The sequence below is a fragment of the Myotis davidii genome, unplaced genomic scaffold (assembly GCF_000327345.1).
Source record: "Myotis davidii unplaced genomic scaffold, ASM32734v1 scaffold753, whole genome shotgun sequence".
NCBI classification, from domain to species: Eukaryota; Metazoa; Chordata; class Mammalia; order Chiroptera; family Vespertilionidae; genus Myotis; species Myotis davidii.
This window is the reverse complement of record NW_006286231.1, coordinates 1,749,258-1,768,525: the sequence shown is the minus strand read 5'-3', so window position 1 is coordinate 1,768,525 and position 19,268 is coordinate 1,749,258. Positions and strand designations below refer to the sequence as shown.

The 19,268-nt window shown below is 42.0% G+C and overlaps 1 protein-coding gene across 3 annotated transcripts in view; it reads left to right on the top strand.

The window, feature by feature from the left end:
• CACNB4 (calcium voltage-gated channel auxiliary subunit beta 4) overlaps positions 1 to 19,268 on the top strand; it is a 234,706-nt gene that overhangs the window by 210,904 nt on the left and 4,534 nt on the right. For all 3 annotated transcript variants that reach the window (XM_006757379.2, XM_006757380.2, XM_006757381.2), the window contains 3 exons: positions 1,391 to 1,542; positions 3,168 to 3,263; positions 17,876 to 18,061. In XM_006757379.2, coding sequence (XP_006757442.1) covers positions 1,391 to 1,542; positions 3,168 to 3,263; positions 17,876 to 18,061 — 434 coding nt within the window. The remainder of the gene's footprint in view (positions 1 to 1,390; positions 1,543 to 3,167; positions 3,264 to 17,875; positions 18,062 to 19,268) is intronic.

Genomic DNA, 19,268 nt, shown 5'->3' with positions numbered 1-19,268 from the left:
CAATGGGTGACATGAACTTGAATTTATACTAGATTAGCAAAACAAATCATGGGATTCTGGTACAAGCCCTTTTCAGTGAGGATGGTTAGAGCAACACCACCTTTTCTAGGCCACCTTTGAAGTAATTTAAATTAGCCATGTCTACACTTTGTCTACTCTGCAATTTGGACGAGATTACAACATTGTGAGGTCACACCTGTAGCTCAAAATAAAAAGTAAAAAGCAAAACAAGATAATCTCTCTGAAAATTAGTCTAAATCAGACTTGGACGTGACCCAATAAGTTAGATGATTTATAAAATATATATTTAAAAGTCTTTTTTGTATTTCAGAAAGTCACATTATGTTCTTATGGGTAACCTGTTTTGCTTTTAAAAAATATCTGGATTGCTTTAGATATTGACAAAAACTAAATTCTTTGTTTGACCAGATTCACCATGGATTTGGATAACTTGGATATTACAGCTACTAAATAGATTTGCATCTAGATGCACTGCAACATTTTAATATATTCGATCTTAGTTTTTTTTTAAATAATAGGATAATTTTGCCTCAGAACAGTCCACTGGCCCTAATACTTAAAGTAAGACTTAGCAATATGCTTGTTGTAAGATTAGATGCAGAACATTTAATCAGGGATACAAAAATATATACATCGGTCAAAACAGGTGAATTGTGGGATTTTTAAAAGGAGATCTATAAAATATTAATATATAAGTTGATCATTGGTAAAAACATTTCAGTGCAATTTGCTTTCCATGAGATGTTGCTCTGTATATGTGTCTCAGTTGTTTCCTGAATGTGGTTTCAGCTTCTATAGCTAAAATAAATTTCTTTAGGCAAAGCAACAATTAAAATTAACATAGCTATGCCCCTGACTGGATGGCTCAGTTGGTTGGAGTGTTGTCCCATACACCAAAAGGTAGCAGGTTAGATTCCCAGTCAGGACACATACCCAGGTTATGGGTTCAATCCCCAGTCGGTGTGCATATAGGAGACAATCATTCGATGTTTCTCTCTCTCTCTCTCTCTCTCTCTCTCCCACCCCCTTCTCCTTTCCTCTCTCTCTAAAATCAATAAAAAAATCCTCAGTTAATGATTAAAAACGAACAAACAAAAATAGTTATATAAATAGCTAACTATTAGGGTGAGTGTAAGTAAGAAGCAAATCAAGAGAGCCATCTCAAATTTTCTACCGTTTGGTTTTATGCAAAACTCAAACCATTTCTCTCTCTTTAGAAAAGATCTTAAGTTAGATAAGAATATGTAAATTCCAAATGTTCTATTTTTTAATATAGATAAGCATCTGAAAGAGGGGTCTATATTTTTTAAATATAAGAACTAATTTTTTTAAGTAACCATGACTTGTTATTTATTATTTCTCTTTTTAGCGGAAGTACAAAGTGAAATTGAAAGAATCTTTGAGTTGGCAAGATCTTTGCAACTGGTTGTTCTTGATGCAGACACCATCAATCACCCAGCACAACTTATAAAGACGTCTTTAGCACCAATTATTGTTCATGTAAAAGTCTCATCTCCAAAGGTAATTAGCTCATCTCCAGCTTAAGGTTTAGCAGCTCTTTTGTTTTTTCCTCTGTGCTTTTTTGTTCATGTGCAAGGAGAATGTCTTGTGTAAACCCTTTTTAATGAGCACAGTTTTAATTCCCACAGTTTGTAAAGGTTCTAGAAGTTCTGAGAGTAAAAAATAGTCCATTTCTTCAAAAAAGTCCACAGTCTATTGTGGCAGTTATGCAGAAATATAAGAGAAACAAAAACTAAGAAAGGTGAGGAAAAGTTAACTGGCTTTTCAGAGACTTTGGGTTCTATTTTGGTAAATTTCTTGGGTAATATTGATTCTTGTATCACCTAAATTTTTTCCCCAGTTGAGAGAGTACCTAGTTCCAGAAAGATATCTAGATTTATCATATATAAAGTCAAACATCACCATATAAAATGTCTTATAGAAACATTGCAGACCCTTACATTTGTGGTTTGGTTGGATTCTTCAAGGAATATAATTATTCTGTGATGACGCACATGGGATATTTGCCATGTATCTTCAGGCCACCAGGGGAGAAAAAAATGAAAGTGAGACAGCCTCCAATTGGTCACTTTTGATTTGGGTGTTCTTTCATTTTTTAAAACTGTGGATAATGTAAAAAGTGATTATAAAATATGTACCATTGGGAGGCACTACCTTAATAATCAGGTTTTTTTCAGTGCCTTCAAGACTTCATTTTAATTCCAATTCAATTTCCAACCAGAGCAGTAGTCTCCTCTCCTGGGTGGAGAACGCCTCCAGGAGCTGGGCTTTCCCCCAGCCCTTCGGATGTCCTCGGCCTTCCATCTCTGGCGCTGGTTCTGCACAGGATGAGCTTGTCCAAACCAAGCCAGGCCCTTTGGGGAAGCATTAGGATGGATTGAAATTTGAAGCACCCTTCACTGCAGTGCGATAGATTTCAAACCCTCTCACTTCCTGTCCTGGTCACCCCCAGTCACCATGGGTTCACAAGTACAGCAGCTGGGGTTCTGGTAGTCATATGTGCTGAAGTATCATAGTACACTAGTACTATTTTTGGGAGAGGGTCCTGTTTCAGCTAAAAAAAAGTTAAAGGAGAGTGGAGTATATGGCAAAATGCAGTTATAGCAGTGCTCAAAAGACAGATACATCACTGGTTATATGTGGCCATATACCAGTACACATGTTTTGCTTAGCTTTCTATCAAGAAATCATCTTATCAATGTAAAATTAAACTGGGATGCCTCAATAATTACTATCAACAAAAGGACCCAAATTACTCTGATATTTATCTGACATTGAGATAGTGAACCAAAATATGACAACTGAATTTGGACAATAAATGACCCAGTACAGATCAGTTCCTCAGGACTCTCTTTGAAATCTCTGGGTAAAATCCAGGGTGGGAACTCAAGATCCCACCCAGACCTCACATGGAACAAAAATAGGATAAACATATCAAATCCATTATAAGTGAAAGTCAGTGTAAGTGGATGGTGTCATCACAGAGTTGATATATGTGATTTGTCACTTTGTATTTTCTCTCTATTCATACTCAGTGCTAAACAGACTATTAAAAGGGGCCTTGGTTTATTTGGTTTTCTTTCAACTCATTGACGGTATCTCAGATCTGTGTCTTCTTCCATTAGGTTTTACAGAGGTTGATTAAATCTAGAGGAAAGTCCCAAAGTAAACACTTAAATGTGCAACTGGTGGCAGCTGATAAACTTGCACAGTGCCCTCCAGTAAGTACAATCATTTTTGGTCTTAATCATACTTGATTAGCTAAGAAAGGGTAGTGTTTCTTTCTATATTAGCACTAGAGGCCCAGTGCATGAAATTTGTGCATGGGGGGTTGGCGGTTCCCTCACCCTGCTGGCCTGATCGCCCCTAACCACTTCTGCTTCGCCCCGCACCCAGGACCCAGGATTTCCTCCTCTGTCCAGTCACAGGCACCTGGGACCTGGGCTTCCCTCCCTCTGTCTGGCCGCAGGCACCCAGGACCAGGGCCAGCTTCACCCAGGCCAGCGGCAACTGCAGGCATCCGGGACCACGGGGCAGGTGGCTTGCCCCATTCCCAGGCTGCAGCCTGGCTGGTCCCCATTCCTCTCTCCCCAGTGTTGAGTGTCTGAGCCATTATGGTGTGATGACCATTTGCATATTAGCTCTTTATTATATAGGATTGTCGTTTTTATTCTAGATTGATGGTGAGGTGGTATGTTATCATAAACCTGAGGAATTTCGTAGAACAAACTGATGCTGCCGTGTTGGCTACACTCAGGCATCCAGAACTGGGTGGTGTCTGTCATGTAATAAAAAACGAACTTAGTGTCCCATGTCTAATGTCCTTAGCTGCTACCTTGATTACCTGGCCAATTCAGCAAACTACTGAGTCAATGTGTATGCTTTTATGAAAAGAAAACCTACTGATTTGACTTTCCATTTCTTTTCTGCCTGAAAGTTCTGATAGGCATAAAAGATTATGGCATCAATGGTTGAGAATTTATTGGAACTAGAAGAGCCCTGTGGCTAGAGCAGATGAAGAGGTCAGGGTTAAGTAAGGTGAAAAGCCATATTATGGCAGCGTTTCTCCTAGTGCCATTGCCAGGAAACAGCTGCTGAGTTGGAAGCCAAGCAAATGGTGGGAGGGGGTGGGGGAGGTAGCAGGTATCATGTGGGTCACCAGTGGTTGGTCAGTGTCTGCACCTGCCCAGCTGACTTACTATTTCTGTGCCTGTGTTCCTCTAAAGGAAATAACTTTTTTCTACTGATTTGATTCACTAGATTTATACTCATGTAAGGATTGTTTATGCTCTGAAGAAGCTGAAATTCAATTCAGATGTTTACAGAGCACAGACTATGGCCTGGCCAAAATGGCTCAGTTGGTTGTCCCATACACAGAACAGTTGCCAGTTTGATTCCCAGTTGAGGCACATACCTGAGTTGCAAGTGCAATCCCTGCAGCCAATTGATCTCTCTCTCTCTCTCTCTCTCTCTCTCTCTCTCTCTTTCTCTCTCTCTCTGTGTGTGTCTCTCTCTCTCCCCCTTTCTCTCTGTCCTCTCTGTCCATGGGTGAAGATTAAAAATAAAAAGTACAGACTCTAGAGCCAGGTTGCCCGATTTTAAGTCCACTATAATCCACACTAGGATTACATCCCTAATTATGTAATCTTTGGCATGTACCTACCTCATTGGGTTTGTGTAAAGACTCAATGAGTGAGTATGTGGTGAAGCTCTTAGAACGTGTCTGGCACATGATAAGCACCATCTAAGCATTTCTGTTATAATTACTGGATGTACATGCGCCAGGACATACCTAACCTGTCAAGCTCTGTAAGAATCTGTGCCCATCTGGTTTACTGTTGTATGTCAAGCTCCTACATAGTAGGCCCACAATAAATATTTAGTAATATTTATACAATAAGAGTATTAGTGAAATTTATGCCATAAGAGTAATAGAATGCCTCTAATCCTTATAGTTACCTAGTAAGATAAGCATTATTATCCCCATTATATAGGTGAGACAACTGAAGACAGAGAGGTGAAATGATTCTCTAAGGTCACACAGCAAATTAGGATTAGATTTATGATTTATTTGGTTCCAAAACCAATTTCCTCCCCTCACAACCCCACCCAACTATACACACACATACACACACACGCGCGCGCACATGCAACATGCACCTGGTTACCTGCCTGCAGATAATTTGGATAACTTGGAGTCTGGAGTGCTATGTTAAGAAGTCTAACTTCACCTTGTCTACTGACGAAGCCCATGTACATAGTGGAATATGTGATTAAAGCACTGAGCAAATATAGAAGAATGTATTACCCAGTTGAAGGACTCTGACCTTTACTGACCAGCAACCAAAAGCCAGGAACTATGCTATTGTTTCCAACTTTCAGAACAATCTCATAAGGGTAATTTTATCAGTTGGGGTCTTCTGGGAAGCAGAGACCTAAATGGAATTAGAGCTGCAGATTGATTGAGAAAATGCCTATGTGAGATTAAAGGGAACCAAGGAGCGCCTTCAGACCTGCTGCAGGTCTGGCCCTGGGAAGGGAGAAGGGAAAGGGGGAGAATGGGTAGGAGGAGCCTCAGACTGTGATGCAGCGTTGAGACATGTCAGTCACCTAGATGTGGATCCCCAGAGAAAAGGTTGCCCATTAGAGGAGTCTCATGTTGGGAGTAATATCCCGGCTCTAGTCCCCCTGATGCGCTCCGGCATTGACAGGCAGAAGCCTGGGAGCAGGGCCTCAGCTTGAACGCTGTGGCGGAAGCTGAAGGTACAGCAACCCAAATGTGTCTGCTGCCTACACTCGTCATGGCAGGTTCCAACTCAAGGGGAAATCTGAGCATGCGCCTCTATGACTGCCCTAGTGAATAACATTATCCTCACTTTTTAGAAGAGAAACCTCAGTCCCTGGGTAAGAAACTTGTTGGAGGTAGGAATTCGTAAATGAGCCCCAAGATCCAACTCTAGATCTGTCTGACTCTAACTTCTGTCCACCATCCCACTCTACCTTTACATGTAGCTGTGTGATGTAGCTGAATCTTCTGATCCCCAACATGGACATGCAATAGTCCATTTTCTATTTTGACCCCATCCCACTGGGCAGGCAGGATATTTACCTATGCTTGAAGCCACCCTAATCCAGAGCAGAACAAAGACCCCAAGTCATAAGTGGGGGCTTGGTGAGGAATTTGAAGGGAGTGAGAGGGGGAGCATTTCAAACCTGAAAACCATTCACTGGTGCATGTGATCCTCAGGGAAGGATGCTCTGCTGCATCTGCGCTCATGTGTGTCTCCTTGGCAAGGCAAGGAGACACACAGCCCCTCCTCTCTGGGACATTGGCAAGGGAGCTCCCTTTTCTCTCTCTCTGAGGGAGGGGACGTGTCTTCCTCTCTTCCCCTCTTGCTGCTATTAAAGGAACTTCTTCTCTGCTTTGGTTGTACTAAAAGCACACCCACTTTCTTTTGTTTCCAGAGGTAGTTAGCAAAATCTCTCCAACCCATTTAGGCTTTTGGGAAACAAAACAAAACACGGGTGGGGGGGGAGTGGAGAGCTGGCAATTTCCTGCCACGACCCCCATCCTTCCCACCTTCACCTCACTCCAGACAAGGGAGAACAGACCTGCCACCTGCTTGAATGGTAGACAAGAAAAGGAGAAAATACAGAAGGAAAATCACAGATTAGTATCTCAAAACTTGTTTGCCATGTCTACCTTCACAAATGTAGAAAGCTGTGAGGGAGGCTGGTTCTGTGAGGCCCAGAGGGCGGTGCTGAGATCAGTGGGAGTTTCCAGGAGCAGGTCTGAGTGGACTTGAGAGAGTGAGGCCCGTCTAATTTCACTTGGCAGTGGTCACTTTGACCCACTGAGAGGAAGGCATTTCACAAGTCCGCCCAAATGCAAACACTGAAAACAATAGGCTGGCTTTCTAAGTAGCTCCTTGTCTCAGGGGTGAGGGTGGAGTTGGCTGTGTGAACAGATGTCAGAAATATTGTGAAAGCACAGATAAGAAAAAGCTAAAGGAGTTCATCACCACCAAACCAGTATTATATGAAATGCTGAAAGGTATCCTTTAAGAAGAGGAAGAAGAAGAAAAAGGTAAAGATACAAATTATGAACAACAAATACACATCTATCAACAAGTGAATCTAAAAATCAAGTGAATAAATAATCTGATTAACAGTATGAACTGGTGATTGTAATAGAATCAGGGACATAGAAAGGGAATGGGCTGACTATTCTTGGGGCGGGGGGAGTGTGGGGGGGAGGGAAGAGATTGGACAATAATCGTGCACCTATGGATGAGGACAGTGGGTGGGGAGTGAGGGCGGAGGGTGAGGTGGGAACTGGGTGGAGGGGAGTTATGGTGGGGAAAAAGAGTAACTAATGTAATAACCTGAACAATAAAGATTTAATTAAAAAAAAGAAATATTGTGAAAGCAATCTCCTCTGGTGAAGGCTATGGATATGGTCGGCTAAGATATAGATATTGTATCTAAGATTCCTGATGGACTCTCCAAGACTCTGATTCTATCTAGATTTTGAAAGTGACCAGCATAGAGATACTATTGAACCCAGGTGGGTTGAGGAGCCCAGAGAAGAGGAGAGTATAAGATCCATCAAGTTAGATGATATCTTCATTGGTTCGGAGCATCATTCAGGTCAGAAATTTCTCCAGTCACGTGTTATTGGCGGGGAGCTCTCCATGTCCCAACTGTTGCTGGTGGCGGTAGGCTTCTTGCGATATTATGAGGAAAGGAATTTTCTGAGACTCGCATGGGAGAATAAATAATATTTATTTACATGGTACAGACTCCTGAGTTTCCAAGGTCCCCTCTCCCTCTGTCCCACCACAGAAGTCCAGGTGTGTCCTTACAAGAGCTAGGATTAAAGCCATTTCCCAGATTAATGTCTACTCCACTTTTGCACAGTCCAGTCCAGCATCAGGCTAGCTTAGCTTGTGTTTTCAGCTGTAATCCATTACGTATAGTGTCCACATGGCTGTGGGCCATGCAGCTTCTAGGGCTACTTGGCTATGGGGGGAACATAGGTGAGTGCAAGAAAGCAAGAGCAAAGCCAGAGGAACAAGAGGGAGAATTCCTTTGTCTACATGCGGATATTAACCTTCTAAGATTTCTCAGGCTTGCAGTGGTTCCACTCCCTCTAGCCAATTATCTTTGTTTTCAAGTTAGACAGACAGACAAGTACCTCCCCTACATCACCCCAACTTCACTGCCTATGCACCCATATTCCCCTTTGTCTAGTCTTTCCCCCAGTGATCTGCAGGGAATGGACTCTTGGTGCCCTGGGGAGAGTAAAGTTGCAGTTTCCTGGTGAAGCTGCCTGGATGACCATGGATGTCTGCCCTTCCCTTTGTTTTCTTCCTATCGTTAATATTAATAACTAGCTAGTTTTAACAGTAACAACCACGTGGGCATGTCTGAGGACATGGTATCCATGTCTCCATGTGGTTAAACCACGCAGACTCCAAATACTTAGTCCTCTCAGTTCCATGTGGCTCATCTGCAGTTAACCCTCTTGGCAAGAATTAAAATACATTCAGGAAACATTAGTTAAGCATTAGGTTGGTACCTCACAAGGTGTGAGGGATATAATGGCATGTTCTTGCCTTCAAAGAGTATATAGACTAATAAGATTACAGTTTGTTAAGTCAACTCTTGGCAAACAATTTGGTAGGTGATACATCTCATGGATTAAAGAGAGATTTAAATTAGGGGCCCTCTACCTCAGCACTATTGATATTTTAGGCTGGATAATTTTTTGTTGGCAGTCCTGTGTGTTGTGAGATGTTCAGTGGCATCCCTGGCCATTAGCAACCCTCAAGTGTGACACATGCTCCCTAGGGGGAAAAAGTCACTCCAGGTTGAGAACCACTGGATTAGATTAATATATGCACAAGTTTGGAGTAATAATGTTATAAGAATTCTCAGTAAGTTATTCCTTAAGATACATGTTAGGTGAATTGAACTTGTGTGGGTTTTTTTTTTTTTTTTTTTTTTTTGCTAATTTGATCTTTCTATAAGAATGAGTTTAACATTTACTCCTAATAATTACTAGAGAAAATACTTGTGTCTTATTAGGGGTGGCGGATGGGTGATGGATGTGGTTTGGGACTTCATATGAAGATGGAGAAGCAAATGTATGGTAAATAAACTTTTGCTGAAGCATCTTTAACAATGGGACACAGAGAGGACTTGGATCAAATGGGCCTTGCTGGGTTCCTCCCTGTTCCTCTCAACTGATTTACAGTAAACTACAGTTATCTGTGATGATACTTGCCTTCCTGGGGCTGGTCCTCTATCTAAATTCCTTTTAGGCAGCTAAGGGGCAGTTTAAGGATTTAGTGTCTTAAAAATAACCAGCTTAAAATAATCAATATCCCAAAAGGCCTATTTTGGGGTGGCAAACTCTGCTCCCCCTGTTTCCTGGGTAAGGCTTCTTCTAAAACTTTTTCAGTAAATGGTCACACAGTAAGCATCTTAGGCTTTGTGGGCCATTTGGCCTTCTTCACCGAACTACTCAGCTCTGCCTGTGTAGCAGGAAAGCAGCATGGGCAATGTGTGAAGGAATCGGAATGTTCCGGTCAAATTTGGTTTATAGGAGTAGGAGGCAGGCTCCATGTAATCGAGCCCAACAAAGTTGCCACCCTTGTTCAATCTAGGACAAAGTCCTAGTTATCGTTTCCTGTCCAAAAAAACTGGTTATTTATTAGTTCTAGTTATCTATGACTGTTTTAGCTATGACTGTTCTAGTTTTCTATTGCTGTGCAAAAATCTACCCCAAAAGTTAGTGATTTCAACCAACCACCAGTTGAGTTGGTGGGATTCAGCTGCACGGCTGACCTGCTCCCTTAGCAGGGATGACTGTAGGGCAGGGCCCAGCCAGCTCTTTTCCCTCTCTGTGTGATTTTAGGAACTTTCCATGGGATCTCCTCAATAGGGATATGCGCTTCGGACATGGCAGCTCGCAGGGTTCCAAGGGCAAGTATTCCGCTACCTCAAGCTTAGATTCTGTGTTTAGATACTGACACAGCATCACTTCCATGGGTTTCTGCTAGGAGTCACAGAGGCTGCCCAGATTCAAGGAGAGGGGACACACTGTCCATCTCGACATGAAAAGTGTCAAAAAGTTGGTGACCATTTTTGATCTGCCACATACAGAAAGACGAGCTGGGAGGATGGGCTCCTGAGCAGTTCTTCCCTGGAAGAGGGGGACTTTCCTTTATGCCCACTCTAGATTCACAGAAGAAAAGGTGGGATGCAGGCAGAAAAGGACCAATGCCAGTGGTTGGCAAACTCATTAATCAACAGAGCCAAATACTAACAGCACAACAATTGAAATTTCTTTTGAGAGCCAAATTTTTTAAACTTAAACTATATAGGTAGGTACATTGTTATTAACTCAATTAGGGTACTCCTAAGTTGGCCTTTGCTAAAAACATCCTCAATCTGATTGAGGCATGTTCGCTGAAGTCGACCCCTTCCAACTCTCCCATCCACACTCCTCTTGTATACTTGTTTCGTCAATCTCCTTTTGTTCATCCTCTCTATATGTCCAAACCATCTCAACATACTTTTCTCAATCCTCGACACTACATCTTCTTTCACTCCACAATGTTCCCTAAAATTAACTTAATAAACTTTACTTAAAGTTTTAAGTCAACTTTACACTGTACATGTGCGCCCGCACGTGGTATTTTGTGGAAGAGACACACTCAAGGGGCCAAAGAGTCGCATGTGGCTCACGAGCCGCGGTTTGCCAACCACTGGCCTATGTGATTAGGACCCACAGCCCCTTTCATCTAGACCTTTTTATATGAGCCGCCTGAATTTGCATTTATAATATACATCTGTGCACTATATTATTAGATTTCACTTGGCTTCTACCAGGTATTATACCCATTTCCTTTTCAGAGACTTTGAAAATAGTACATTTTAAGAAGGCCAAAGTTCAGATTGCCCCAATACTATGCGAGCTACATAATGCCTGGTGAGAAAAGCAGATAGGCAGACAATTGAATCTATAAATGAAATGTAATCCTTTAATCCTACTTAGTTACTAGTACAAGCTGGCTTGTGTTACCAGAAGCTGACCCGCAGGCTCTTTGAGCTATATAATTTTTTTTGTGCGTGTAAAATGACATTGATCGCTCTCTCTGTCATAGGGGAGCTCATCTCCTCCACAGTCTTGCAAACTTCTAACATTACAGCAACCATAGTAGTTCTCGTCTATCACCCTTTATTTTCCATTGCTGAATGGACTCAGATTTATTCTATTAAACACAAGAACTCCAAAGCGAATGATAGTGCCCAGTATCCTTGATCATATTCCTATCGCAGTAGTCATTTTCCATGGCCCTTCTAGAGTCATTTTACTTAAATTATTTAGAACCGTATGGACTCACCCATCTATTTGAAAGTGCCGTCCCCACTGATGAGTTCATTATTACGGAGCCTCTGGATGTTCGTAGTTTAACCTTTAACTGCTTTTGAAAAAGAGAGTAATCGGTTTCAGATGTTCCCTTCATGAAACAAGGCCACATGGGATCTTGTTTCTCTCAGTCCAAAGGAGACTATGCTTGCTGCCCGGACTCAGCCACCCAACTTGGGTGTATGGAGTTAGGGAGAGCTCACTCCCACCAGTGCTCCTTACAGCATTGGATTAATATGAACTTAAAAACATTGGATGCATTTTCTGCAGATTGTAACACTGCTTGGGCTTGTTACAGTCTTTGAAGGATAAGGATGGACAGAATGGAGCAATGTGGTGAGGAAATGTGCTTGGGTACATAATGAATGTCACAGATGATTAAAGAGAGAAGCTAGAAGGCTCAAGGTCACTAATGTTCCTTGCTTTACATTTTCCCCAGCAAATAGTGGCAAGAATCCTGATTGTTTTTCCAATTTAGCTCATTGAAGTGGAAACTGCTAGCGCCCCATAATATTGGTAGACCTCCTCCAGGGGTGGGGAATGTCCAGCGTGTGGGCCCTATAAGGCCCTTAAAATCATTTGCTTTGGCACTGCCAAGGCATTAGGGGTAAGTTAATTAAATGTTTGACCAAATATAGCAGGCTTATTTTTAAGTTGATAATTTTGTATGGCTTGTGAATGATGTTATAAATATCCAAATGGCCCTCGGCAGAAAAAAGGTTCCCACCCCTGTAACCTTGGAAAATCCCTTTAACTCACAGTCCAGTTTCCTATTATTAGTTGACTCAGGACTTAAAAAGAAGCGTTAGTAATGTAAAGTAGTTATGAGCCCTAGCTGGTTTTGCTCAGTGAATAGAGCATCAGCCTGAGGACTGAAGGGTCCGGGGTTCGATTCCGGGTCAAGGGCACATGCCTGGGTTGTGGGCTTGATTCTCAGTGGGGGACATGCAGGAGGCAGCCAATCAATAATCCTCTCTCATCATTGATGTTTCTATCTCTCCCTCTTCCTTCCTCTCTGAAATCAATAAAAATATATTTTTTAAAAAAGAATGTAGTTTTGATATGAAAGAAACACTGGTTGGCTATTTTGTAATCAGCATTACATGTTGGCCATTCAGCCATTTCATTTTACTGAATGGTATTTGGCAGTCTTTTTTTTACCCCCTCTTTTAATGGTGGCAGCAGTTTCAGGATCTTTATACACTGGGTGTCCAAATTATTATGAGCACCTGACATTTGTAGGCAAATTAGCTATAATTTCACGCTGAAGTTACTAGAGGGCCAGACCATTATAAATAGGGAAGCAGGTTGTTTACCAGGACAGTAGAAGTGATTTTTTTCTGAGGATATGGGTAAACAACGCGATTTAGCAGCCTTTGAACGTGGGATATATATAGTATTTCAATAGCAAGGAAATAAACATATTCTCACCTCTATTCTTTCTTTCTCCACTTAGAAATAGGAAAGTTGTCCCACATGCAGTTTTATGTATGTACAATACATAGATGTAAAGCAATGCTTAGATAATGGAAGAGTTTGCATATATTTAACCTCCTACATAGGTAATATTCAGTAAGGCACCAACTTTTTTTTAAAAAAGTTACAATTCAACTGCAAAAATAACTCCTAAGTTTCATAAACTTTTTATTTAAAATGTTCAGTAGCAATTTCCTAGATAAAACATATTAGAAATTATGTTAGTCTTAGTGAGATTCTCCCCTTTATGCTAGAAAATAATGTGCTTCATAGTTATAAGGAAAGACTTGCCCACTCCCTTTCTATATCTTCCCTCCCAAAAGAATGTGAAAGGAATAAGAGGAACCTGCTCTAATCCTCAATGTAGGACCTAAAATGTGCTCTGTCTTTTGTAAAAACTTGGATAACCCACCATCGCAGTTCTTCCCAGATTTTCCAGCTTTGGGCATTGATAGTCCCAAGGATCACTCAGTTCTGAGCAGATAAGATGGTTGGCTGCCCTACTTCAGGTTCCCTCCCTAGGAAGGCTTGTGATGCTCTGAGTAGAGCGCTGGAAAGCTCATTAAGTACTTGCAGTTTTTATAGAAGACATTGCAGATCTTCATTTCCACTTTATTCAGCTTCAGTCGTTCCCTTTCCTTCTTTCCTAGCATTTTTGTTCTCTGAACCACTGGATGAGCTAAAGGCATGTTTTTCACTCTTGTCACCTATAACGCTTTAGTTTTTATTTTTTTCTGAAAGAGCTTATTCAGGAAAGGGTTGATGTTTTAATGGTTTATTTCGACTCCTTTGTTCACGTCTTATGAACTTCAGTGGCCCCGTTATTTCTGTCCATTTCAGCTGGAGGAAATGTCCTGTTGTTATTGGGGAAGGTGAGGTATCCCTTTCTCCACTGGGTGCTGGGGGTGGAGTCCTAACGATATCTCAAGAAAAAGAATTCTCTGAGGCTCCCACAGGAGGATGGGTGATTTTTGTGTGTGGAATTACATCTCTGGGCTTCCAAAGTCCCATTTCCCTTACTCCAGTCCTGGAAGGAGTGTAGCCGGGTTTTAGTAAGGCTAAAAACAAGCCAGTGTCCAGAGTTTCCATTCTGGGTTGCAGTCGGGTCCAGTTCAACATCAGGCTAGTTACATTCATTAATCCATTGTGAGTGGGGATCCACATGGCCGTGGGCCACACGGAAGAATGTCAGAGCCCCACAAGCCAGGAGTCAACTGAGAACACAAGACCAACAAAAGGGAAAACTCCTTTGTTTAGGGGATTAAATATCCCAAATTTCACACCCTTACAGTGGCTACACCCATTCTGGACCATGACCTATTCTCAGGTGTGGCTGACAGCAAGCAGCTTTGTTCACCCCCCCAACTTTACTAGGCATGCGTCTATCTCCCCCCTGTCCAGTCCCTTCCCCCAGTGATCTGCTGGGAATAGATTAGTGGCTCCCTGGAAAGTGTAAATAAAGCTTTAACTTCCTGATGAAGCTCTCCAAATGGCATGCCTGTAATATTTGGCCTTCCCTGTTACTAATAACTAGAGGCCTGGTGCACGAAATTTGTGCACTCAGGGGTGGGGGATGTCCATGGGGAGCGGGCATAAGCCAGCTGTAGGACATCCATAGAGGCTCCCACCACCACTGCTGCACTGCTGTGCTCACCAGCCGTGAGCCCAGCTCAGGGCTTCTGGCTGAGCAGCACTCCTCCTGTGGGAGTGCACTGACCACCAGGGGGCAGCTCCTGTGTTGAGCATCTGCCCCCTGGTGGTCAGTGCACATCATAGTGACCAGTAGTTCCACTGTTTGGTCGATTTGCATATTAACCTTTATTATATAGGACTAGTTTAATTACAACAGTATCACTGTCATCAGATGTCAAAGGTGTTTGCTGCAGTAGTGCTTTGAAACAGCCCAGCATTACCCTTATCTCAGGCAGTCACCGATGGCATGACCTCATAGAGTGAGTAACTATTCATGGCCCATGACTGTCCCATTACTCACACCCTCTTCTGCTGATTAGGCAGCCCTCTGAATCCGTATCCCATGCTAGAGGCCTCACTACTGCACAGTAAGAAGCTGACTAGACTTGAACCTTCACGTTTATGAAAAAATAGACAAAGCTGGTTCGCATAATTCATTGGGCTGCTTCTCTTTGAATTTCATGTATAATTTAAAGTTTTCTTCCTATTATTCTCACTTTCTAACACTGGTCTAGTCATTTTCCTAAACAGTTCACAAGGAAAAATGTCACAGATATACAGCCTGTAAAATTCTTCTTTGTTGAAAGCAAGTCACGTTTCAGTATTTCATTCAGAAGCTGAAATTTGCTTTCCTCTGTGCTTTTGAAAACCTGAAAGCAGTTTCAATTCATCTTGCATCCTATACCTGTCTTTTTTAGCAATGCAAATACATAGTTTCCTAGAAATGATTGTCTCAAACAAACAGCCATGTGCTGATATAGACAAATTCTATCTATTAGCAAAGAGAAGTACTTTATTAAAATGACTTGTAATTAAGTGTATGTTTAATTGTACCTGCAGCCATGACGATGTAACATGTGGGACAGTCAAGTAGACATAAGCCTCAGTCAAACAACATTCTGCAGTAGGTGCTGCTGACCTATCTTGGCCCTGTCTGGGCTTTGCAATCCTGGCTGTGATAGTCAGGGCCCCAGTTCAGGTGTCCCTGGAGGGTTCTTTAACGTGGGACTTTATGAAAGCAAGAAAATGACTTATTGAGACTACACATTAGGGAAAACCCACATGATAGAGTGAGGCCTATGTATTTGAATTACACAGTTGACATAAATAAAAGTATGTGAATGGCGGACGCCAAAAAACATACAGTCTAGTTTGCTGCCAGCTTTAGCCTGGAGTGGCTGACCCGGTCCTTTGTTTCATGGTGGCCGGTTTCCTCTTCTTCCTGTTCATCTGTCTCTGTCAGAGCCTGGGCGTGCTCCTTGGGAGAGGGAGGTTCTTGTCCAATCAAGGTCACACTGCAGTGCTATCGGAGAATGCACCGTTTCTATCAGAGCCTTATGGACACTTCTCAGATTCTGTATTTGTAAAGTAACTGCTGAAACTTTTCATTAATGGGGGAGGGGCTTTTAATTGCAAGAGACAGAAACTCTCTTAAGTTTCTTTCGTGGAAAGGGGGACTTATTGAAGGGATATACATTCATGCAACTATACCAACCAGCTGTTTCCCAGTCTCTCATGGGCCATATGCTTTCTTTCTTCCATTGTGTCTTTGTTTCTCTTTATCTGTTTTGTTCCTCTTACTTTTACAGATAGAATTCTTTGGCTTCCTCATAATTTCCCCTCCCTCATAAGTTCAACTTTCACACGCCTCTTTCGGCCTCCTTCCAAATACAGAACTTTAAGCTGCAGCTTCAAACATTAACTGACTCAGTCTCTTTATTGTTCAACTTAAAGTCCCGGAGTGACATAGACTATCAAGGACTTTAATACTTGTCTCTCCCACCAGACTGTATGTTTCTTGAGCATAAGGATATTATCTGTTTTCTTTGCCACTGGATACCCACAATGCCTAGCACAAAATAGTACTGAGTAAATATTTGATAAATTAATATAACATGGAGAAAACCATTTGAAATCTACTAATAAATGTTCTTGGAGAGAAAGGTTTCCACATGAGTTAAATTGGCTAAATCTTCTCAAACAACCAGTTGATTTGGATTGAAGTCATCTTATTCAGGGTCAAAATATTCAGTAAAGAATAATATGATGAAAACATTCAAATAGTAAGTGTTGGTGGAGAGATGGTTTCCATGGTGATTTCTGCTTCAAGAAGCCCTCACACTAATGAGTGAGTCAGTTGACTCACCACAAACTCCAAGTCATCCAGTTGCCATTAACCTGCAATCCAGCCCCAGGATTAGTGCTGATGGCAGTATCCCTGTTTGATTCATTCTCTGAGAGGTTCTTGTTTTGACAAAAAGAGCTAATAAAAGCAAGTGGGTGGTGGTGGAGGTGGTTGGAGAGAGAAGGTGCAGATCAAGCTGTCGATGGCTGGGGTATGCTTTCACTTACCTATGGAGTGGCCTTTCTCTCTGCCATGGTTTTCTGACTGTCTCCAGGGAACCTGTGTCCTGGGTATTCTGTCTGTTCCCGATCACACTGCAGTGATAGAGGGGCCGCTCTGCTCCTTGGGGAAGAAGAATGCTCCTTGATTATAGGCCAGATGAACTTGCTACTGCCTGAAGCGTGGACACCACATACTTCTTGTGTGACACCCCTCCCCTCCCACAATGAAATATTCCTCGTTCTTGTCTTTTTAAAAACAGTTTCACATATTTCACACAATGATCTTCTGTTAGCAGAAGTCACTGTAATGTGATTTTTTTGTATTAATCCTAAATTTTCGTTTCATATTGTTTTATCATGAGATGGATAACATCATTTTCACCAACATTCTGAAAATTATCTAAGTAAATGTTATTCCCTTCAACATAGTTACTTGGGGAGATGAAATGTTTAATTCCAAAGACATGGCCACTGTGCAAAACATTTTTAGAACTCCTCTTTCAGTACCATTAATTGCTTCTTTCATATTCCGAACTAAGTTTAATTCAACTCTATAGGAAGATATGGATACAGATGGGAATACATTATCTTTTCACTATATTCTACTTATAACCCCTTTATGCTTACCTCATCTTTTTCTTCTAAATAATGAAAACACTAAATATTTAGTGAGCACTCCCATTTTCATGTCAATGTCCAAGTTTGCCCCTGGTTACCTGTGCAGTTCTTCACTCGACTTTAACTTTAGAAACTGCCAGCACCGCCCCTCAGATCTGATATTGCTGCTGGATACTAGGAATGCTGTGATCTTCGTGGAGTAGAGTTTTAGGTTTCATTGCCTAAAGCATGACGTATAAATGAAATGGATTCTTCTTGCAGGAAATGTTTGATGTTATACTGGATGAAAACCAGCTGGAGGATGCGTGTGAACACCTGGGCGAGTACCTGGAGGCGTACTGGCGTGCTACCCACACAACCAGTAGCACTCCTATGACCCCGCTGCTCGGAAGGAATTTGGGCTCCACAGCTCTCTCACCATATCCCACAGCAATTTCTGGGTTACAGGTATTGCCACTTGCCACTCATGCTTTTACAACCCGACTTTGATTAAGATTCTATAGGGAACTTGATTGGGATGGAGAGTGAGATTGTCCTTAATCTGAAGAGGGAACCATGTGTGGGCATTATACATAAAAAAAAAAAATCTCAACTATTATTTAATCATGATCTATCCTAGACAAAGTGTCCCGGAAAGTGGCCCTCTCTCTAGAACTTGGTTCTGTGTTCATTTATAAAGGCCTTCCCTTAGGTAACTTAATCCCTCTATGCCCAGACTCTGCCAGGAAACTTAACACCTACTCCGTGCAGCTGTGTGTTATTTCTCCGTGTCACTTCTTAAGGACTGTACAGTAGTGGCAAGCTAAGTCAAAGATTTGGGGACAGATGGACCTTTTGGCTGCTCTTAGCAAGTCCTGCGCCATGGGCTCCGGGGTCCTCTGGCTTGCCCAGTCGTTATAGATTGTGCACACAAGTAGAGCTGCTCTGTTCGGAAACAGGGACAGATCCCTGAGTTTTCTTGCGGGGAGGGAGGGGACACCTTGGTCAGTGGCTATGACAAGTGTCCTTGAGGGAAGCTGGGGATGAGCACAAGTTCTCTCCCCCATGTCCTGGTGCACACAGAGCTAGAAGTGGGAGCCAGAGGTAATGATACAAAGTGAATCCTGCCTTTCTACATCAATTATTATTTACCATTTATTAAGCAGCTGCTGGAATGTGGCCAAAGCCCCAGCTGACTGAGGAACAGGTAGTAGTCAATTGAGCCCTCTTGCATCGTGACTAGTTTTGTAATAATGGGTTATAATGACAGTCATAATTGAAGATCGTGTTGCGTTAACTCTGAGATAAATGGCACTCTCTGAAGTGCTATTATAATGGTGTTGCTTTGCTACAAAATTGCATCTTTGTAAGCAGAAAAACTGCCGTACAAATGAATAGCTTTTGAGGCTGGAAATGAACATGGGAAATGTACTACTGTAAAGTATGCATATATTCTGTATACAGTATATATGTATGCACCAGGACTATTTCTTGCCTTGTTTCGCTGCCTGTGTGCTGATCTGAGTGTGGCATTTCCACTGACTAATTTGGGTTGGCTCCAAATTGTACATTGTGAAATGAGAAGTGGATGCATGAAGCAATGTGCTTCTGTAATGTACATAGAAATGAAATGTTGCACTTTATCTATAAAGACAACACTCTTGACTCCATCTCT